This window comes from Rhinolophus hipposideros (genome assembly GCF_964194185.1).
Source record: "Rhinolophus hipposideros genome assembly, chromosome: 1".
NCBI classification, from domain to species: domain Eukaryota; kingdom Metazoa; phylum Chordata; class Mammalia; order Chiroptera; family Rhinolophidae; genus Rhinolophus; species Rhinolophus hipposideros.
The window spans coordinates 11237147-11261112 of NC_138047.1; the positions used below are offsets into that span (position 1 = coordinate 11237147).

General features: G+C 38.8%; 1 protein-coding gene across 1 annotated transcript in view; it reads right to left on the bottom strand.

Moving 5' to 3' along the window:
• Positions 1–23966, bottom strand: part of APBB1IP (amyloid beta precursor protein binding family B member 1 interacting protein) — a 106204-nt gene that overhangs the window by 19644 nt on the left and 62594 nt on the right. Inside the window, exons 6-10 of the mRNA XM_081035075.1 lie at positions 18865–19024; positions 17409–17530; positions 7805–7891; positions 5385–5528; positions 574–684 (exon numbers count right to left, since the gene is read on the bottom strand). Coding sequence (XP_080891201.1) covers positions 574–684; positions 5385–5528; positions 7805–7891; positions 17409–17530; positions 18865–19024 — 624 coding nt within the window. The remainder of the gene's footprint in view (positions 1–573; positions 685–5384; positions 5529–7804; positions 7892–17408; positions 17531–18864; positions 19025–23966) is intronic.

The window sequence follows — 23966 nt, forward strand, 5'->3', positions numbered from 1 at the left end:
TTCTAGGTGTCAGTTGTTACATTTGGCAGATAAAAGTTACTTCTGCCCAACCTCCAAAGTAAGGTGGCAACATAAACCTTATCAAACTCCTGATAGTTCATAATCCCTTTTGATAATACACACTTTAAAAAGTTTCAGGATCCAGTAATGCTAGTTTAAAAAATTTTTTTTTCTATTTTTCGTATTTTCTGTATTTTTCTAGGAAATCTTACCAAGTTCCTAATTTGTAAAAACTTCTTACAGTGTAATAAGAGGCCTATAAACAAAGACCTAAAAAAGGTTATTCAGTTTTATCAATAGAATTGTAAATAAAATTTGTTCAACATGTAGTGCTTTCATTTTCATAAGTGCTGAAGAAGCCCAGACAGACGCATGTTACAGTTTTTGACAAAGATATAAGGGAAATGATCTGAACTGGAAGAAATGTTCCCCTCTTTCCTGTTTTGGCTTAAAATGAAATGCTTATTATATTATACTTATGGTTAACTATATAACATTTAGCATTTTTTCCTTAAAAGGAAATATTAACTCAAATGGTTTCCAGATATAAAGTAAGGACTTCTTACAACATACCTTTAAAACAAAACAATAGTCAGTGGGTGCTTTATATTTCATTTTACACTGAATCCCATAGTAAATGTTGACATTTTCAAACTGTATAAAACACGCCAGATCTCGAGATGTCTGAAAGAGAAGGAAAAAAAATAACCGAGTTGACAGTTAATATTTTCCCAAGGTTGTTCTTGATGGCACAACTAAGGATGACATTTTAGTAGAAAAATATTGAATTTTATGTAATTTATTGCAGCATCTACCATGCGTAGTTTCCTAAAAGCCAAGCCTGTGTTTTAAGAGGTAAAAGAGTACACCCAAGGCAAAACAGCAGGCCACAAGCTGGGGTGTGGAGTGAAAGATTATACTGCTGTTCTAGCGCCTGCACGTGGACTTCCAGAGTCCTGGTTGACCTTGAGACATCATTATTGATGCTGTCAAAACAGGTGACTGGCCACTTTGTCAGAAATTTCATTTTGGCTTTTGCCATTCTAAGTCAGTGATGGATTTCACGATTGAGCATTTGAAAAAAGAAGTCCCCCTCAGGAGGAACAAGGAGAAGTAAATTTGATGCTCAGTAAATTAGCACGCATGTCATGCACTTCTTCCTGGGAAAAAAGCTTCCTTTCATGCTTTCTCCTCAGGGCTGGCGGTGTTGCTATGGAAACAGAAACCTCTCCTCCATGGATAATATATTTGTGAAGACTGCAACCTCTAATCTACATATTTGGTTACACTTCAATTACAAATTTGTTCTATTACTTTTTTCCCACCACAGTCTGTCATTCTTTCCCCAGTTAGTGAATAAAGGGCAGAATTGCTGTATCTCAGTGCACAATTCCTTTATATATGGTTGTACATTTTTTCCTTGTAAGATATTCTGGATTTTCAAAGTTTTAATCAGCGAAATGAAACATATTTATCATAATTTTAAAAACAACGATTATATATGTGTATATATAATAAAATGAAAATCTTCCTTCATCACTCCTTTTTCTAATTCCACTCTTTTCTCTAGAAGCACCATTTTGTAAATGGTTTGATAGTATTTTTCCAAATGGCTTTGGGTAAGCATTTATACCTATGTATCTGTAGACATCCCTACATATGTACATACATATACTTCTATAGATGCAATTTTTAAAACACGAATAGGATTTTACTATAAATACTGTTCTGTAAATTTGCTATTTTTTTTTAGCATTATATCTTGGAGTCCTTCTATGTCAGGATATATGAATGGATATATGACATTCACTTTATTGTTGCATAGCATTCCACTGCATATGTGTAACGATTTTTTAAACCTGTGTACTATAGATGATTAGAGGTTATTTCAGCATTTTGCTGTTGCAGAAAGTACTGTGCATATGAGCAGACATTTCTGTGTGATAGATTACCACAAGTGGAGTTGCAATTTGCAAGAATATTTCCTTTTATATTTGCATAGAGCTTGCTAAATTGTTCCTCAATTTGGCTGAACCAGTTTACATTCCAACCTCTATGCTTGAGAATGCCTGTTTTTCTCACCTACTCCTGCTGAAATTTGGATATTATCAATATTGTTAATTTTAACAATCTCATGGGAGAAAATATTTCACTATTTAATTTACATTTCCATGATTACTAGTAAGATAGAGCAACTTTTAAATCATTCAGTGGCTGTTGATATTTCTTTTTCTGTGAATTTTCACTTATTAAGTTTTGTGGTATTTCTACGACTATATTTATCTTTTTCTTACTGATTTATTGAAGTCTTTATATTTTATGGATATTCATACTTGGTTATACATGCTGCAAATATACTCTGATTCAATAGCTAGTCTTTAGCTTCTTGTTTGAATCTTTGGTCATGAGGAATTAAAAACAACTTTATATAGTCAAATCTGTCAGTTTTCTCCTTCATAATTTTAAGTTTTTAGTCTTGCTTAAGAAACATTTCCACCCCCAAATTATGAAAATATTAATCTATATTTTCTTCTAAGATTTTTGTATTCCTTTTTTTCTAAATATATTAAATCAATAAAGAATTTAATTTGGAACATGGTATGATGTAGGAAACTATTTTTTCCAAGTGGACATACAATTATTTCAATGTTATGTAATGAATAACACCTTCTTTTGCCACTGCTATAAATGCTCACTTTAATTTCCTTTATATTACACAGCTCTTTGTTCATCTGTTTGTCTCTACCTGTCTTGTTTTTATCTAATGTTTTCACATCTTGGAGAAGAGTTTTACTTCAATGTTCTTCAAAATTTTTTTTGGAGGGGGTGTATTTTGGAACAATGTTGCTTTCGGATGAATTTTAGAATCAGTCTGTATACTTTAAATGAAAGGAATCCTATTGAATTTTTTTTTAAATTGAGATTGAAGCTATCAAAAAATTTTGGGGAAAATTAATATCTCATCACCTAGGAACATGGTACATTTTTATTTATTCAATCCTATTTTAGTTCCTTTAGTACACTTTATATTTTATGCAACATATGAAGTGTGATCAAACAGTATGGAGAATATTTAAATTAAAAAAATTTATGACAGTAAAAGACATTGCCATTAATGCTCTTCAAAATATTCCCTCTTACTTTGAACACACTTATCCAATCATTCTTGCCACTTTCTGAAGCAGTTCTGGAAGTCCTCTTTCGTGAGTGTCTTTAGTTGCACTGTCATGGCTGCCTCAGTGTCCTGAATTTTGACTTTGGGGAAAAGCCAGAAGTTGCATGGTACCAAATATAGTGAATAAAGTGGATGAGGACACACCATAATGTTTTTATTTGATAGAAATTGCCGTACCAGAAGTGATGTGTGAACTGGAGCCTTCCACTTTGATCACAAAATGCGGTGAGTGCTGCTGCCGAGTGCCATCCAATGGAAAGGCAGGGATCTTCAATACAGGAAGCGGTGTATCAAACCTTAGTAACAGTGTGTGACAAGTTTCAACTTGTTCTGTGCAGTCAGTCAGGTATGAGCTACGATTAAGAGAAGGTGTGCTTTAAAGTGTGCCGTAAATCACCCTCCATCATGACAACTCACCGTGTCACACATCCCTTCTGGTACGGCAATTTCTGTTAAACAAAAACATTATGGTGTGTCCTCATCCACCTTATTCACCAGATCTGGCACTGTGTGACTTCTGGCTCTTCCCCAAAGTCAAAATAACCATGAAAGGTAAACATTTTGAATCAATTCAGGACATCGAGGCAGCCACAACAGTGCAACTAACAACACTCACAAAAGAGGACTTCTAGTACTGCTTCAGGATAAGTGTGTTCAAAGCGAGGGGGAGTTTTTTGAGGGGGATTAATGGCAATGTGACTTTTACTGCAATAATTTTTTTAAATGTAAACATTCATCGTATTTTTCAACAACACCTCATAAGTCTTAGACATTTTTTGTTAAGTTTAATGTTAGGTATTTCGTATTTTTCATTCCTACTATATATGGAACCTTTTGCAATATATTTTAATTTGCATATTGTTTGTGTAAAAGACAACAATTTCTTATTTGGTAAATTCATTTGGCCCTAATAGTTTTTCAGTTGTCTTATATTGTTTCTTAGACAATCAGGTTAACTGTGAATAGAGACTGTTCATAAAACTGTGATTAAGTGTGCCTCTTCTTGTCCAATAATTCTTCTTATTCTTTGTCTTGATTCCAGTGTTAATGGCAACAGTGAGAGAAAGTATCATTGCCCAGCTCCAACGTGAACATTTCTAATTTTTATCATTGAATGTGTTGTTTGTGATAGGTTTATTTATGTGTCTCATTTATATGTAAGACATAACATTTCAAAAATAAAACAAGTTAACTGTGGGTCAATTGTTATATCACCAGTGTTAGACTAGACTGAAGATGGCACAAATGGGAAAGTATCAGTTCTAAGACTGAGACTAAGTATAAAAAGCTGCCTTGGACCAAGCTTTACCCATAATGCCTCTCCTGCATTCCAACAGAGATAACAGAGGCTTCTAATGAACTCTGGGAGCAGACCTGGACACTCACCATAATTTCACCTGCATTGGATTGTAGGTCAAACCTTATTAGAAGAAGCCTGCAATTTGTAAACATGCCATTTAGTGCCATCTTGGAATGGGCAGTGAAGGCAAAATGCTTCAGCTTACCCCAGATACAGAGGAGAGAGATATCCTAAAGTTTTTAAATGGTAAATAAAGATGGAAATGCCCCAATCCTCTAAGGAAGGTCTTTTAAAAAGCTAATGATCAGATTGCAAGTTAAAATTACATTTTGAAGAAGAATTTACTAGAAAATTTGAAGCAATTATCCTAAATCACCAAGTAGAAGTTAAATGATGTCTAAAATACCCTGCTAAATTAGGCAGGCAAATGCATATAGTACACCTCAGAGAAGAACTTAAATGTTCAAAGTGGTAGGGCTAAAATCTAAATGAAGGTCTCTCAAGATTCCTAACACTTCTGATTCCAGATAAAAGAAGTTTTACTATAGTGACTATAGAACAAGAGAGTAAATAATGGGGGGGGGCAAAGAGGGGGCGAGGGGAAGTCCTTAGAAATGGATATATAAAGTAACAAATTAATCTCCAGAAAAATGCTTCGTCTATTAATTTTTGAAACCTGGATTTAAAATAGGTAAAATTCTTCACTTTCAAGAGAGAGCTATAGGAAAAATGACAAAAGGATTCCTGTAATTCTGTCCTAATAGGATATGTATTTGTATAAGCATTGTAATAACATGACTCTAAAGCAAAAGAGAGTGTATTTAAATTGCCACTTGAGGATTTCTTTAGTTTCACTTTCATGAAATGTTTTTTTGCTAAAGTGTTGTTGTTTTTTTTTTTCTTTCTCACCTTAGTCTTTCCTTTGGGTACGTAATAAATTCCAGAAGCTCTTAAAAGAAAATAGCGCCTTTTCCAGGATTTCTTTCCATCTTCTTTCAAATAAAGAGCTCCTTCAAGTTCTGGTACAATGATGGATGTGCCACAGAAACTTTCCTGAAATTGAGATTCTGATTATATAAACACATGAAAGATAAAACACAAATTTTGTTCACATTTAAACAAACTGACAAACTGGCCTTTAAGCTAAACACCATTTTTGCTTACAACTCTGATTGAATGTGTATGTTTACATTGCATGCTGTTTGCCAAAAGATTGGGAGAGTCCTGGCTCCAGAGTTAGACTTTAAGGTTTCTTGACCACTAGCTCTGTGATCACGGGCAAGTCACTAACCTGTGACTTTACCTGCAAAATGGAGTAATAACAGCTCCAGCTCCATAAGTTAGGTTTTGAGTACAATTTTGGTATATTGTAAAATTAAACATTAAATAACGGCTATTACTGTTATTATAAATTGGTAAATAGAAAAGTTATTACTTTTCCTGTAAGCAAAAAAAAAAAGTTACTATTTCACTGCTAGGGAATAGAAAAATTACAATATATTGGGATGGTTTTCTTATTATAGAATGAAGAAGGCAATTATTAATACTACAGTGTCAGAGAAGAATAATGCCAAAGTACATTTTCTAGGTGTAGATTTTCAAATGTCAAAACGTGCATGGATTTATAATTCTTAGTAAATTTCTTTTAAAAAGCAGTGAGGTAAAATTGTATATTAGTCCATCTTCCAGTTCAAATACTCAAACTTCTTCCTTTCTTTTTATAACTCTCAACTTCCTTTCATTCAGTCTCATTAATGTATAACTTAATTTTGCATCCTTCAAGTAAATTTTTATGCAGTGGAGCTGGGATACATTTCTTTTTTGTTCACATTTCCCTCAGTTTCCTCCAAATTTAGCTGGTATTAGTTGTCTTGTCAATAATCTCTTAAATTCCATCAGATTTTTTTGGTGCCAAATTAGAAAGCAGGATAGTGCTGATTTTTCATAGCATAACATACTTTGTATTTACGTTCACTTCCAGGTTTTAAAACACTGCTGAAGTTTTATAACAAGAACTCTTCAAGCAATTGTATTAATCTAGGCATAGCTAGTCCCTGACTTACAGACAGCTGGTACATAAGCACTGAATGAAAAAAAAGTTGTCTGTGTGGCAAACTGTTCTCTCCCCCTCCATGTCTGTTAGTTTCCATCACTGCTAGACATGCTCAGAACTTGAATCTCCTTCTGCTGGGGACGCCTCGTGTCTTATCTTTCTAGACTCCACTTGGAGTCTATTTGGCAAATGCAGAAAGAATGTCCCCATTCCCACTGTTAGGCCTTCCTGGGAAATGCCCACTGTGCTCTTGGTCCCAGCAACCAGAACTTGTTATGTGTTTTCAGAACCTTGGGCATGGCAGCAAAGTTCTGGTGCCTGCTCCATTGTTACAAGGCTGGGAGGACGTGATGGTGACAGAAACAAGTGTGCGGGTCTCGGCAGGACCCTGGTGAATAGTAGAGGGAGCTCTTTAGCATCAGCACACTAGCTCCAGGTGGGAATGTGGGCCCAAGCATCACTAGGTCTTTTGTTTTTTCAAGAGAAACCCGAAATCCACTAACTCAAGGAAAGGTCAACATGTTTTCAGGGGCAAAGAAAACCTGTCTGGGGCTCCAGCATGCCCATTTATGATCCGCGATCTGGCATTCATCTATATTACATACTGGGAACAGAGCCTCCATTTGTAGCATAGTTACTATTGAAAACTCATTAGGAGTTTCAAAAAAATCAACCATCAAATAACTTCTGGAACATAACCCTCCAGGGATAATCACAGACATTTGTACAGTAATTGACACACTGAACTTCTACTACCTCCCTGGATCTCTGTAATAATTCAATACAATTCAGGAAACCATGGTTCTTGGTCTTGCCCAATAACACATGAACCTCAACAGGCACATTCAACATTGTATTGGGTCTCTAACTCCAAATCTCTCACTACTACACCTGGCTGCTGGAAGAGGAGCATCTTTACACTGTAAAGAAGATTTGGAAATCCTTTCATCTGACTTATGTGGAATACTTAAATAATGAAACATATGGAATGTTAGCTGATGAGTTTTATGTGGATTCATGCCTTTTAGTCAAGAATTACTAATTCAACTTCATGAAAAGTAAAATATATGGTCTAAAGCCATACTTTTGAACAACTGACTCAAAAAACCAGATTAATTATCTAAACAGCTGTAATTTGGTAATAATTTGATTTTAAAATCCCAAGTCAAAATTTCAGTATGTCTTGGATCTTCCATTGTTCTGAGAAGCAAATAATTTAAAACCAGATGCAGTTAACATCTTTCTCTTTTCATTTACTCTGCAAAATTAAACTTACCTCAAGTAAGCATTCTTTGTTCTTAGCATTCATTTTCTCATTTGTTTCCTTGCTTTCTTTTTTTCCTTTGTTATCCAAGTAAAAATTCTACATAAAAGATGAAAAGATCAGATCAGTAATTCTGCATCAACGTGCTAGCCACTGCAAGGAACTCATGGCCTTGCTGGAGAGAGGAGATGTACCTGCAGGAAATAAACTGGAAATCACAACGTATGCTGTCTGTCAACCAAGTGCTTACTTACCCTGGGCCTCACCAAGTGCTGACTACCACATAACTGGGCAGAAGTAAAACCTTCCCTTCCACCCCTAGTACATAATCAATGAGGAGACAAGCATAAGATAGAAAACACTAGCAAAGGATATGATGTAATTTAATTGTTAAATTCCATGGTCTACAACACAATGGCAAAAGTTGGAAGCTGAGAGACCTTGATGCCCTGGGCAGAATCTGGGGCTGGAGTGAAGGTGGAGCCCACGTCCCAAGTCCAAAAGGGGAACTGCTCCATTGAAGAATGCCATGTAGGATCCCAGGGCCCTGTGGACTAGAGATTCTGGATTATCAAGAGAAGCTTGAAATCTGGATGTCTATAAATGTCGGCAACTAATTTTAATTTAAAATAACTGTGTGTGTCACTCACAACACAGAGAGTGTGTTACTTGGCAACTTCTAATGATAGACAGAAGAAGAAAGGGCATTTCTCGAAAAAGAGTCAACCTAATAAAGTCAGGGAAGATCATGGCTACAAAGCACTCAAGAATAGGCACTTGATTGAAAGCAGGATTTGTATTAATCTATGTATCATCTTGATTTCTGGTCAAGGTGGTGGGGTAAGTAAACACTGTGCTCACCTCCTCTCAGGACCACAACAATTACAACTAAACCACAGAAAAACCATTATTGAGAATTGCCTGAAGTCTAGCTGAACCGAAGTCCTACAACTGTGGACATACAGAAAAGCCACCTTGAAACTGGTAGGGGTAGAGACCCGGAAAGGGCTGGTCCTACACCCGTGTGTGACCATTAAAAATCAGGAGGGATATCTCCACTGTGGAGGAGTGAGGGGTCCCAACCCCTCCCCAGCCAAGGGTTTTAGTGCTGGAAAGAGAAGTCCCCACAATTTCTGTCTGTGAAAACCAGCAGAGATTGTGGCAGAGTGAGATGGAGAGTGGCTGGAGTCCCAGATGCTCCTCTTAAAGGGACCACACATGGACTTACTTACTGATGGGCTCGCTCTGAGCGCCAGTGCTGGGGCAGCAGCTCAAAAGGTGCCAGGGATACATGGTAGTAACTGAATTCATGGTGAGGGCTGGAGGAGCAGCTTTCTCCTGGAGGGAGGAGCTGGCAGAAGCCATTGTTTCTTTGTTGAGCCCCTCCCCCACCCAGAGTATATACACACACACACACACACACACACACACACACATGCAGATGCTACATCTGAGTCTCCATCAAATTGGCAATCACCTTTCATTTGCACTGTCCTAGTGATTTCCTGAGACTATGCACAACCTAACTTTTGGGCATACCCAAGCCACTTCCAGCATCTTTCTCCTATAAACGGCCTGCCTTGGCTCATGCTGCAGATATTCCTAAAATCTCTCAAAGGTTCACAAAACCAAACCAAGCAGCATCTGGCTTTGGCATGTCCCCTATCTCTGGCTGAGCAGCTCAAAACCCAGCACTAGTGACAGCGGACCATGGTTTGAGGCTTAAACTCCCAAGGCACTTCCAAGCACAATATGGGCAGCGGCCATCTCTGGATTGCTTTGTGGTCCTGGAAAGGGCACAGACTGCAGCTGAAGTGGGCCTGCAGCAGGTCCCCTCCCAGGAGGCCCTGGGTCTGGCAGACCCAGAGGGCAGCGTTGAAGTGAGCCAGAGCATCACCCGACCGCCTCCAAGGATGACATACCCAAAGAGAAGACTGGCAATGCACCAGAGCCTGACTAAGGCAAAACCTGCACTGTAGGGTCAGCCCCTGAACAACAGTTCCTCTACTGTAGTCAAGGCCAGTTTCACAACCAATCCTCCTGAGGGTCAATCCGTCCTATTGATGTTCAAATAGCAATCAAGTCTCAACTACAATAGGAGGACACACACAACTCACATAAGGGACACACCTGGCTCTGCTTACCAGACAGACTGCATGACTGTGTCCCACAGGACACGTACTACATAAAGCCACTCTACTAAGACCAGCAGGCATAGCAACCGTACATAGAAACAAACACAGGGAGACAGTCAAAATGGAGAGATAGAGAAACATATCTCAAATGAAAGAACAGAACAAAGCTCCAGAAACAGAACTAAACAGAATGGAGACACTCAATCTACCAGATGCGGAGTTCCAAACACTGGTTATAAAGATGCTCAATGATTTCAGGGAGAACTTCAACAAAGAGGTTGGAAACATAAAAATGGAGATAGAAAACATAAAAAAGAACCAGTCAGAAATAAAGATTACAATAACTGAAATGAAGACTACATTAGAAGGAATCAACAGTAGATTAGAAGAAGCAGAGGATCGAACCAGTGATTTAGAAGATTAGGTAGCAGAAAACACCCAATCACAACAGCAAAAAGAAAAAAGAACACAAAAAATGAGGAGCATTTAAGGGACCTCTGGGACAACATCAAGCGTACCAACATTTGCATTATAGGGGTATCAGCAGGAGAAAAGAGAGCAAAAAATTGAAAACCTACTTGAAGAAATGATGACTGAAAACTTCCCTAACCTCGTGAAGGAAACAGACATACAAGTCCAGGAAGTGCAGAGAGTCCCAGAGAAGATGAACCCAAACAGGCCCACACCAAGACACATCATAATTAAAATGCCAAGTGTTAAAGACAAAGAGAGAATCTTAAAAGCAGCAAGAGAAAAGCAGTACTGTTGAATAGCTATGACATACACCTGAAGCTAATATAATATTGTATGTTTCCTACAAGGGAGCTCCTATAAAACTGTCAGTTGATTTCTCAATAGAAACTTTGCAGGCCAGAAAAGATTGGCAGGAAATATTCAAAGTGATGAAAAGCAACGACATACAACCAAGATTACTCTACCCAGCAAAGCTATCATTTAGAATCAAAGGACAAAGAGCTTTAGAATTGAAGGACAGATAAAGGATGGCTGAATGGATAAGAAACAAAACCCTTACATATGCTGCTTACAAGAGACTCACTTCAGATCAAAAGACACACACAGACTGAAAGTAAATGAATAGGAAAAAGATATTTCATGAAAATGGAAATGAAAAAAAAATCTGGGGTAGCAATACTTATACCAGACAAAACAGACTTTAAAACAAAGTCTTTAACAAGTAACAAAGAAGGACCCAATAATCCCATTTCTGGGTAGTTAGTGGAAGAAACCAAAATGCTACTTTGAGGGGACGTGTGCATCCATACGTTCACTGCAGCATTGTTTACAACGGCCAAGATGTGGAGGCAGCCTGGATGTCCATCGATGGAAGAATGGATAAAGAGGAGGTGGTACATATATACAGTGGAATATTGCTCATCCATGAAAGGGAATGAGTTCTCGCCATCTGTGGTGGCATGGATGGACTTGGAGGGTGTTGTGCTGAGTGGACTATGTCAGAGAGAGAAAGACAGATGCAATGTGATTTTGTTTATATATGGAATCTAAAGAAGAAAACAAACAAAGAAGAAGCACACTCATAAATACAGACAACATTTTGATGGTTGCCAGATGTGAGGGGGGTTGGGAATGGGTGAAGAAAGGGAAGCGATTAAAAAGTACAAATTGGTTGTTACGAAGTAGTCATGGGGATGTAGGGTATAGCATAAGGAATATAGTCGATAATATTATAATAACTATGGTGTCAGATGGGTACTAGATTTATTGAGGTGATAGATGGGAGGGGGATTGGGGGCAAGGGTGAAAAAGGTAAGGCATTAAGAAGTACAAATTCGTAGTTACAAAATAGTCACGGGGATGTGAAGTTAAGCATAGGGAACAGAGTCAATAATATGCTAATAACTAGATATTAACATGCTGGATACTAGACTAGTCAGGGGGGTCACTTCTTAAATTATGTAAACATCTAACCACTGTACTGTATACCTGAAATTAATATAAAATAATATTGAATGTAAACTGTAATTGAAAAAACAAGAAAAGGGAGAAGGGGAAGGGGAATAAGAGGTTCAAATTTCCAGTGTGAAACAAATAAGTCATGGGGATGTAATGCACAGCATAGAGAACATAGTTAATAATATTGTGATAATATGATACAGTGTCGGTTGCTGGGCTTATCATGGTGATCACTTCTTTAGGTATATAAATGTTGAAGAACTATTGTGTACACCTGAAACTAATATAATATTGTATGTTAGCTATATTTTAATAAAAATGTTAAGTATAATTTATGTATCATCTTGTTAATACTGAGTGTCACTGAGGTAGCTGAAACTAAATGTTAAATGCATGAGTTTCCAAAGAAAAACTCATGAGCATCCAAGGGCTACATTTTACATTGTCAATACAGCTGAAGCGTCAATATACAAAGGGATTATACAAAGGAGTGACCGTTGTCATAATTAAACCATTGAGTCTTTTGTGTGAAATGTAGAGTTTTGTTAAATAATGCATGAGAAAAATGTATTAAAACTAGAACGTATGCCTCTGGAGCACAGTGACTAAATTAAGGACCCTCCTGAATATAGACAGTGTTTATTTACACCACAGGAGTGTTTCTCCAAGTGTCATCTCCAGACCATATTGATGCTCAATACAATGCACGGTCCTAGGCTCCCAACCTCCAGTTCTGGAATCTCTGGGACGGGGCCTGGAAATCTGCAATCCCCCATGTTTCCTGCATGATCTTTATTCACATAGAAATTTAAGAACAGAGTATACTGGACAGAGAGGAAGCAAACTGCAGGCAAAGAAAATTTGCAAAATTAGGATATCTCCTAGAAAGAGAGTGCATAAAAATGTGATTACTAACTTACATAGGGGAAATAAGTCAAGTATAACTCCTTTGGTAATTCTTATTGAATTATCTTTCAATATGCTTTTTAAGACTTTGAATTTTTACTTGTTACTTGAAAGGACAGTATATTGTGAATTATTGTGATTATTGCATAGGGTTCAGAAATTATTTTAATTTTACATGTTTGTCTTGAGGACTATGACTAGTTATCAGAGATACTGATTGTCTGGGATCCACACCAAGATCTAATAGTTAGGCTCACATGTGTTTCCTGCCTCTTGGGGGTAAGGTAAAAGAATGACTGTCCCAAAGAGCTGACCAGTCTCTCTTAAATGGAATAGGGCATGATAGCAACTAGTAGGGGAATTCTTTGCTCTGGTTGCTCCTCATTTTAAAATGAGGTGGTCTGTTAGTACCTCCCAAAGTATATAGACCAGTCATTCTGATGGAATTCCTTCATAATTAAGAATCGCTGGGTCCACAGAGAAACCTCTCCGTAACTTTGTTATAGACTACTTTATTATAGATGACTCCCAACCTATTTCTCTTCTGGTGCTTCTTACCTCAGGGAATGACGTTGGAACCTACTCAGTTCCCGACCCTGAAACCAGTGTGTCATCCCTACATCCTCCTCTTCTGCCGCCCTAGTAATCACCATATTCTGCAAAATTCTTCATCCTAAGAATTTCCCAGCTCCCTCCAGTCCATCATCATCTCCTCTTTCTGGGCTTCTGTAACCACCTCTCTACCACATGGTGGCTTTTACTGGGCTTTCTCCAAATTCATCCTCCATTGCGCGGCCACAGTGATCTTCGCCCCTGCTCAAACCTCAGGATAAAGTCCAATCAATGTCTTTGACAGAGGTTACAAGGCCCTCCACCATTTTGTTCCCGCTTCTTTCCCGGCTAAATGAAACCTTGCTAGGACCATATGATTTGGTTAAAAATAATTTGATCACAAATAAACTCACAGCAGAAGTAACTAATTGATTAAAATTCTCCTCTGCTACATGTTTTTTCAGGTGTTAGTGATTCTGATGCCCTAAGAAGTACTTAGTTTTTATGCATCTTTAAGTCTTTGGGCCCATGCTACAGAATTTTTCAGGTGTTTTTTTTTTTTTTTTAATCTGTATTTCACTCTTAGCCAATTTTGCTTGCGTGGCATCTCTTCCTAAAATTTTGGATCTTGGGTGAGGTACTGGAGAGTGAAGTGAGTGTGAACCAACAGCTCAATGCTACTGGCCTTGGCACTGCTGCCCGCCGGGAAGACAGGACCTATTCCAGGAACGGTGAGGCCTAGCCAGGGGTCAGGTCTCCCTCAGCTCCAAGAGGCATTGCGATGGCAGGAAGGAACACAATACACTGTAGGAAATACAATGAATGATACTCTGGACTACTATAAGTGGCTCCAGGATCTTCCATCACATGATAACCTTCTGCTGATGGCACTTCACTCATGATTTCTACTTCTATAAATCATTTTTCTGCAAGAACGAAGCCTTAACCCTAAGGGAAAAAAATGTCCACTGCCCAGATGCATAGAAAGTTAGGCTAGGGGCACACCACAGATTTTACCTCTTGACAGATACTGTGGAACAATCTTGCCCCGATTTAGGACGCATGAAGAGGAAAATCCAGCATCGTATTTATGGCAACATACTTCAAGACCTGATGGGAAATAGTATCTGAAAGGCTTTATGGACAACATATCTATACAATTAATGAACTGCGGGATTCAGAAGAAAATTGTTATCTTCAGAAGGCAGTAAGATAAATAGAAGTATATTTCCAGTGGAAGTTTCTCACGCACATACAACCCAGCAATGGTCAGAATTCACTTCCCTCACTCTAAGGTTCGCATGCTGAAGACACAATCCAGGTGGAGTACTGATCAGAAGATGGATTATTCAACCAAACATTGAGAAAATGCAAGTACTTAAAATCAATCACATCAAAAAATGCATCCACCTCAATGTTGATCCTTAAATTTAATTGTTGATCCTTAAATTAGGAGAATCTACTTACTTGGTTTTAAAGAATATATTATAACTCAGTAGAATCCATGAGGAGGATTTCTGCCCCCTCGTGTGATATAGTAGCTTGCAGTTAGACCATATCAGCTAGAAAATCTGGATTTAAAAATCAACTAGAAAATCTGGATTTAAAAAAAAAAATCTGTATGAAGGGTTTGGATAGCTGCAGAGGTAACCAGGACTCAAAGGGTCAAGATCCAAGAGAGAAAGGAAAACAAAGAGGTGTCTAGATGTTCTGAGAGCCACATCTCCCCAGAGGGCATTTGTGATGTTTGGCCTAAGGTGAGAGGCTAAGAATCATGGCAGACAACTTGAACAGGCACTTCACAAAAATGGACATTCAAATGGATAATAAACATTTGAAAAGGTACTCAAATCATTGGTAATAGGAAAATTCAACTTAAAACCACAGGAGATGGCACTACACACCCACATAGAACTACTAAAAGTTTTGTGTTTTTTTTTTTTAAATGTCAACACCAAGGTCAGGCAGCATCTGGAACAGCAAGAATTCTCAGGTGATACTAATGGGAGGGAAAATCATAGAATCACTTTGGAAAACAGCGTGGCACTATCTCCTAAAGCTAGGTAGATGCATAACTTATAATAGCAGCTGCACTTGCAGGTCTATATGCAAGAGAAAAGTCTACAAATGCCCAACAGAAGACATGTGCAAGAATGTTTCCAACAGCATTCCTTGTTAAAGCCCCAAGCTAGAAACAAATCATACGCCCATCAATCATACAATGGATAAACACGTTTTGGCAGCATCACACAATAGAATACTAAACTGCAGTGAAAAAGAATAAACTACTGCTATATGCAACAACATGAATGAAAGTTGTGTGGAAAACAAAAAGCTAAACACAAAAGAGTACTACGACATGATTCCATTTTATAGGAAGTCCCCAAAGAGGAATAGGCGATAGAGATTGAGTTGGGATTACCTTTGTAATGGTATTAATGGCTGGGAATGGTGTGAAAGGAGAGAGGCTGCAGGAACCCTGCTAACATCGTGTATTTGATGCGGGGAGAGCGTAGTTATGTTTTGTGCACTAATTCATTAGACATTGGCAATCTGCAGATATCCACCAATACCCATTCCTCCTCCGCCTGCTCTTAGTTATACAAGAGTACAGCCATGCCACACAATTCCTGGGCACTATTCTTACAGACGCAATGTGAAGGGTGCCTCATGAAGGAGTTGTGCAAAGTGGTGGCCTGAATATCACTCCCCAATCTTAGCTGTGCATGTGGTTGTTCAGATAGAAACCACTCCTCAACGTCTCTCACCAGGTAACTAAATTCTGGCCAACGGGATGTAAGCAAGTGCCATTTCCAAGTCTTTCCAGTGAAGAGTCTGGTTGTGAACTCCCCTGGCTCTTTCTACAGCTCCTATGAACTGGAAAATGGGCAGATGGAAAAGCTGCCTGGGACCCACAGATGGAAGCCACGTGTTTAGGATGGCAGAACCATCCTACTGAATCTTCCCACCTATGTCTGGACTGGTATGTGAGAAAGAAGCTTCTAGTCGGCTCAAGCCACTGATGTAGGGTATTAGTGGCTTCGTTATACCAACTTAGATGGCACCCTAACTACCATGTTTCCCCCAAAATAAGACCTAACTGGAAAATAAGCCCTAATATGATTTTTCAGGATGACATCCTCTGAACATAAGCCCAATACATCTTTTGGAGCAAAAATTTATATTAAGACCCAGTCTTATTTTTGGGGAAACACAGTAATATAGGCACTAAAGCATAGTATTGAAGGTAGTCATGGTTTGAAAACTTTGTACTTTTTTTGTTTGCCGTTTGTCACAAACAACAGTATTTAATTGCTTTGTTGCCTGTCTGCCACCATACAACCTAGAGAAGACGCTGGAAAACAACACAGTAGAGGGGAAAGGGCATTTTCTCTTGAGCAAGCTGCTCTAGAGTAACTTTTCATTTCATCTCCCATAATTTGGGGATTGGTTTTGTTAATCTGTAAAATATAAAGGTGTCTGGATGTTCCCAAGGCTCACGTCTGTGTTTCACGCTCTTTGACTTTCCTCTACAAGACTTAATTACTTGCATGCAATTACAGTTGGCTGGATGCCACAGTGGGGAAAGGCCTATACTTCCGTGACTTCCTTGTACACATGACTTGAAGGCAACTTGTTCAAATATGGAGAACAGTGCTTTTCATTATGTAGACTGTAGAACTAAAGCACAGTAAGTTGCACATTCTCCAGGTGCTCCATTTAGTAATCCCAGCATCAATAAGCACCAAATGTGAACAACAAAGAAAAGCATATTTTCAAAATATGAAGCATTAATTATTCAGAGTGCATCAAGGTATAATGGATGAATGTAGTCAGTTAGAAATAAGGACAGATAAGGAGGATTAGTCAACCTATTGATATGTTTTAGATGCTGGATCAAAAGAAACACAATGGATTCTTTTCCTTCAAGGGACTCTTAGTTTACATCTGACCTAAGAGTTGAGTTTGTGTTTCTTTGAAAGGGTTGCATATGTGGTATTTTGTGAGATAAACGATGTGGTTAACACACAGGTGACATTAAAGAAATCCTCCATACTTGATATGGTTTAACAATATACAAGTTATCTTACCTGGGGGTTTTTAAATACGTCATATTTTTCCTCTTTCTTCAAAAACACCATTTTATTTTCCGTGTCTCTTGTCCAATCTGATAAGATTTCAACAACATTTTCATGGTCTTCGAAAAACCTTTCTAATGAAACAAAAAAGAGCAGTCTTTCAGACCCAACACATCAGGGTTTCCAACAGAGAAATAAGCTAGTATTGACTTAAGCACAATGCTTCATACTTCTCATTGGTTTTTAGGAATTCCTAATTCTTACATGATGTCATATTGTAACACCTCTGCTACATTTATTTTTCAGTGTCAGGTCTTCAATTTATTTTTCATAAAAGACATAGTGATAATGGTAAGCCATTGCACTTTTTTTCAAATTAGCATTTTTTTAATTAGCTTCAGGTGTACAAAACAATGTAATAGATAGACATCTACACCCCCTTGGAAATGGAACTACCTTATGACCCAGCAGTTCCACTCTTAGGTATCTATCTAGAAAAATCCAAAACTCTAATTTGAAAGTATATATGAACCTCTATGTTTATTGCAGTGTTATTTAAATTGACTGTAAGTAGTTCTAGGTAGAAGTAAACATCCTATCTGTAAGGAGAAAAAGTTTAAACAACTTTGAATGACACTGTAAGGTATGCAATAAGTACTCTAAAATATCATTCCTTAAACTCTAAAAACAATGCATGAATATTGGAACCAAACCTAAACCCAAAAGAAGGCTTTCATTTTTCTGTTTGACTCAGAGAGTTGAAGAAAACCTCAAGAGGTTATTGTAGTGTAGGCCATTTCCTTCAGAAAACAATTTCACGGAAAGCTTCTAAAACAACCAATTCTATATTCCACCAAGCTCTCCTGGGAGATAATCATTCTGTGAATGGTATTAAGATGAGAAATAACAGAGTATTTCTTTAACTGCTTTCTTTGTGTTTTTTTTTGTGTGTGTGTGTGTGTTTTTTTTTTAACTCCATCAATTTCTACCAACTGTCCTTTGCTCTTTGGGGCCGAGCCTCTTCTACCAGACAACGTGTCAGGCATTACGTGAGTGGGAGGGAGAAAGGGGAAATGAACTGTGATGTGAGGCAGAGTTACACTACAGTTTAATAAAAGCGAACACTAAGGAGACATTAGCTGACAGATACCCAGGACCTCCTGCAACCTGCTTAGCTTACTAAGCATGGAGTAAGAAGTATCATCCCATCACTTTCTTTCCCTTAGGAACCACTAGAGAAGTGACAATAATAATACTTACATCCCCCAAGGTCTGGCCACCTGCTATAATCTGAGTCTCTTCCTCACAAAGAAATGAAGAGGCAAGAACTAAGTCTGACAGAAGGGAAGTGATGTATGGGAAGTCTTGATAGCCGTAAAACAAACTCTTCTTAATAAGAGACCAAAACCCATAATAAAGCAAACCCACAGGTATGGGAGTACAGCCTATCGCTGGGGATGAAACTTACCAATTTGTAGTTCTGGATATATTTCATAAAGACACCAGTCTACACTGCAGTCACAATGGGTTTTCTCAAACAGGTTGTCTAGAATGTCTCGGGCCAGTTGTCGTTCATCCACCATCAGGGACTTCGTGCTGTTATCATTCATGTGCACCTTGACAACGAGCTGAGGATAAAGCCACAGAGCAGCCACTAAATTTCAGCAACTAAAGAAGGCCACAAAGATTAAGGTTTCAAAGTTGCTACTGCTTCTGCGAATTTAAGTAAGAATGTATCCTGCCAACTAACTCAATGTGAACTCACATGCCAAGAACTTGTTTAGGCATGTGTTAGGAATATAAAAGTGGAGAAATCATTTCACAAAAATGAAAACCACACAATAGACACAGTCCTTGCCCAGCCCTCAGAGACTTTGCATTCTGGTGACGGAGAAAGAAGACAAATAAAACCAAAGAAGTGCTGACTTCCTGTTTACCCGCCATTTTTTAAAAAAAGATTTTTATTAAAATACATCGAACATACAATATTATATTAGTTTCTGGTGTACACAATACATATTTAACATTTATATGCTAAAGAAGTGTTCACTGTAAGTCCAGCAACCATCTGACACTGTACCACGCTATCACAACATTATTGACTGTATTCCCTGTGCTGTACAGTACATCCCCATGACTTATTTGTTTTATACCTGGAGATTTTGACATCTTATTCCCCTTCTCCTCTCCCCTCTTTTTAAATTTTTTCAATTGTAGTTGACATTCAATATTATTTTATATTAATTTCAGGTGTACAGCACAGTGGTTAGACATGTATGTAATTTAAGGAGCGATCCCTAAGACTAGTCTAGTACCCAGCTGGCACTGTGCATAGTTATTATGATATTATTGACTATATTTCCTATGCTTTACATCCCCATGACTATTTTGTAACTACCAATTTGTGTTTCTTAATCCTTCACCTTTTTCACCCTGTCCCCCAACGTCCTCCCATCTGGCAACCATCAAAATGTTCTCTGTGTCTATGAGCTTGTTTTTGTTTTGTTTATTTATTTATTTTGTTCTTTAGATTCCACATATAAGTGAAATCACACTACATCTGTCTTTCTCTGACTGACACACTCCACTCAGCACAACACCCTCCAGGTCCATCCATGCTGCCGCAGATGGCAAGAACCCATTGCCTTCCCTGGATGAGCAATATTCCACTGTATATACCGTGTTTCCCCCAAAATAAGACCTAGCTGGACAATCAGCTCTAATGTGCCTTTTGGAGCAAAACTTAATATAAGACCCGGTTAAATTTTACTATAACATAAAACCAGATCTTATGTAATATAATATGAGACCAGGTCTTATATTAAGTTTTGCTCCAAAAGGCATGATATGAACCACCTCCTCTTTATCCATCCATCCATCAATGGACACCCAGGCTGCCTCCACATCTTGGCCACTGTAAACAATGCTGCAATGAACTTATGGATGTACACCTTCCTTCAAAGTAGCATTTTGGGTTTCTTCGGATAATTACCCAGAAGTGGAATTACTGCGTCCTTCTTGGTCTCCTGTTACAGCCTTTGTTTTAAAGTCTGTTTTGTCTGGTATAAGTACTGTTAACCCCAACTTTTTTGTTGTTTGTTTCCATTTTCATAAAATATCTTTTCCCTGTTCATTTACTTTCAGTCTGTGTGTGTCTTTAGATCTGAAGTGAGTCTCTTGTAGGCAGCACATGTAAGAGTCTTGTTCTCTTATCCAGTCTATCTTTTGATTGGAGCATTTAATCCATTTATATTTAAAATAATTTTTAAAGTAATTCTTGATAAATATGTAGTTATTGCCTTTTTATTATTCATATTTTTGACCTTTTTTTCCCCTGTCTTAAAAAAGTCCCTCTAACAGTCCTTGTAATACTGGTTTGCTGGTGATGAACTCCTTTTGCTTTTTCTTGTCTGGGAAGCTCTTTGCCTATCTTTCAATTCTAAATGACAGCTTTGCTGGGTAGAGTAATCTTGGTTGCATGTCATTGCTTTTCATCACTTTGAATATTTCCTGCCAATCCCTTCTGGCCTGCAACGTTTCTGTTGAGAAATCAGCTGATTGTCTTAAGGGAGCTCCCTTGTAGGTAACTAACTGCTTTACTCTTGCCGCTTTTAGGATTCTTTCTTCATCTTTAACCTTTGGTAGCTATGCTGTGTCTTGGTGTGGGACTCTTTGGGTTTATCTTGTTTGTGACTCTTTGCACCTCCTGGGCTCATATACTTATTTGCTTCACCAGAGTTGGGAAGTTTTCTGTCATTATTTCTTCAAATAGGTTTTCAATTCCTTGCTCTCCCTATGATGCAATTATTGGTACACTTGATGTTATCCCGGAGGCCCCTTAAACTCTCCTCATTTTTTGGATTCTTTTTTTTTGCCATTCTGATTGGGTATTTTCTGTTATGTTGTCTTCCAAATCACTGATTTGATCCTCTGTTTCGTCTAGTCTGCTGGTGATTCCTTCTAGTGCATTCTTCATTTCAATTATTGCATTCTTCACTTCTGACTGGTTCTTTTTATGGTTTCTATGTCCATTTTATGCTTGCTATCTCTTTGTTGAAGTTCTCACTAAGTTCCTTGAGCATCCTTATAACCATTGTTTTGAACTCTGTCTCTGGTAGGTTGCTTGCCTCCATTTCATTTAATCCTTTTTCTTGAGTTTTCTCCTGTTCCCTCCTTTGGGATATATTTCTTTGTTTCCTTATTTTGGCAGCGTCTCTGTTTGTTTCTATGTATTAGGTAGATCTGCTATTTCTCCCAGTCTTTCTGGGTGGTCTTATGTAATAGGTATGCTGTGGGGCCCTGTGGCATAGTCTCCATGATCACTTGAGTTGGATGATCCAGGAGTGTCCCTTGTGTGACCTGTGTGTCCTCCTGTTATAGTTGAGCCTTAATTGCTGTTGGCATGTCAGTGGGTGGTATTGACTGGCTATGCAGTTTGGCTATGTCCACAGTTTAAAGGCTACTGTGTGGGGGCTTATCCCACAGAACATGATTCACTCCAGCAGGTTCTGGTGCCCGTTGAGACCACCCTTTGTGTGTGCTGTTTGTGGGGCTAATTGTGTGGTGCTCTGCTGTAGTCTGAGGCCAACCTCCAAGTATATTGGTTCTGAGGCCTTTTGGGAAGGGCTCTGATGCAGGCCCAGGTCACCCACTGCCTGTGACTGGCCAGGGACTACCAAGATAAGTAGGAGCTGCAAAGCGATCCACAGTTGGTTGTTGCCTGTGCTGTAGTTAGAGATACGTGTGAGAGGCTACACTGTGAACTGAGGATGGCTGCCACCAGTACCAGGGTCTGAGGTTACTTTGCAAATAACCAGGACACTCTGAGACCTGCTGCCACCTGCTGGGTCCCATAGTGTGCAGCCAGTAATAAAGCCCCATGTGGTACACAAATTGGGTGAAGCAGGGTCTCAGTGAGTCAGAAGGGTGGAACAGTGGAGCTCACCAGGCCAATCAGATTCAGATTTGGCCTGTGGGGGAGGGCTCAACACAGGAAAGATGGCACCCACCTGCTGGCTGCTTGGGAGCAAGGCCACACACAGGGAAAATGGGGGCTGTCCCTCCAGTCCTCATCCTGAAGTTACACAACTCAGTCTCTCCCCATATGTCTCCAATGCTCCCAGAGTCACCATCCCTCTGTTGGAGCCCAAGATTAGTGTCTGCGCCGGCCCTTAAGGGGATTTCTGGGTTTCCCCACAGCCTTACATCCCACCTGGATGGTTGGAATCCCCACTGTTTTTCACAGCCAGAAGTTGTGGGGGATCCTCTTCCTGGCACCAGTACTCCAGGCTGGGAGGCCTGGAGTGGGGCTGGGGTCCCTCGCTCCATCATGGGGAACTTCTGTGGCCAAGATTTCTCTCCTGATTTTTAACTGTCACATGTAGGTGTGGGACCAGCCTGTTTTGCATCTCCACTCCTCCTACCAGTCTCGATATGGCTTCTTCTTTATACCTTAGTTATAAAACTTCTGTTCAGCTAGACTTCAGATGGTTCTCCAGGTTAATTGTTCTATAATTTAGTTTTAATTTTGATATGTTCATGGGGTAAGGCAAGCATAGCATTTGTCTACTCCACCATCTTGGGTCTCTCCCTCTAGATTTTCTTTCGGTGGTCACACATGGGTGTGAGATCAGCCCATTCCATGTCTCTGCCCCTCCTACCAGTCTTGAGGTAGCTTCTTCTGTATGTCAGTAGTTGTAGGGTTTGGGTTTAGCTAGCCTTCAGGCAATTCTCAATAGTGGTTTTTCTGTGGTTTGGTTGTAACTGATATGGTCCTGAGAGGAGGTTAGCCCTGCGTTTACTTACTCTGCTATCTTGACCAGAAAACCTCCTGACATCTTTCTATTACTTATTCAGGTTCATCCTGGAGCCAGAAGCATTTCTTGATTGAAAGCCATGCCCATGTCTTTATAATAAAATTTTCTCTTTTGCTTAGCTGGAGTTGGGTCCCATTTCATGAAACCCAAGAGTTCTAAGACCCAGTAAGACAAACTTGGTTAACCTACAATTCTTTGAAGGTCAGGAATGCACAATGACATTATGTCATGGAGGGGCCTTATGGAGAGCCAGATTGTATCACAGCAGAACACAATTTAGACTAGAGGTAGATTAAGCAAAATGACTGTAGACTGAGAAACAACTGTTATGGAGGCATGCAGGCAAATTAATGATCTAATTGACTTTTTCATTCTATTTGTAATAATTCTACTGCACTGAGTTCAGTCAAATTGGTAGTTATCTCATTCTAAATCTGGATGGTTTTGTGGGAGCAGCATTTACTCATCTTCAAAAAGGATATAGGATTTCACTGGCTTTTCCCAGACAATGTGTCAGAGTTATTAAAACTTCTGAATCCCAAGAGAGATCACAATTCTGATGCAATATAACAGAATTAATTCATGATGTAATGCAGCTAGCATGTGGCTCTTCTTTGATACGTGTGTATTTGTAGCATATTTTAATGATAGTAGTTTGTTGTTTATGAGTGTTACAGGTTATTATGGTGCTATATATCCAGTCTTGACAACTGGAACAGAGGAAATGTGCCCACTAGGCCCTGAGTTATTACAC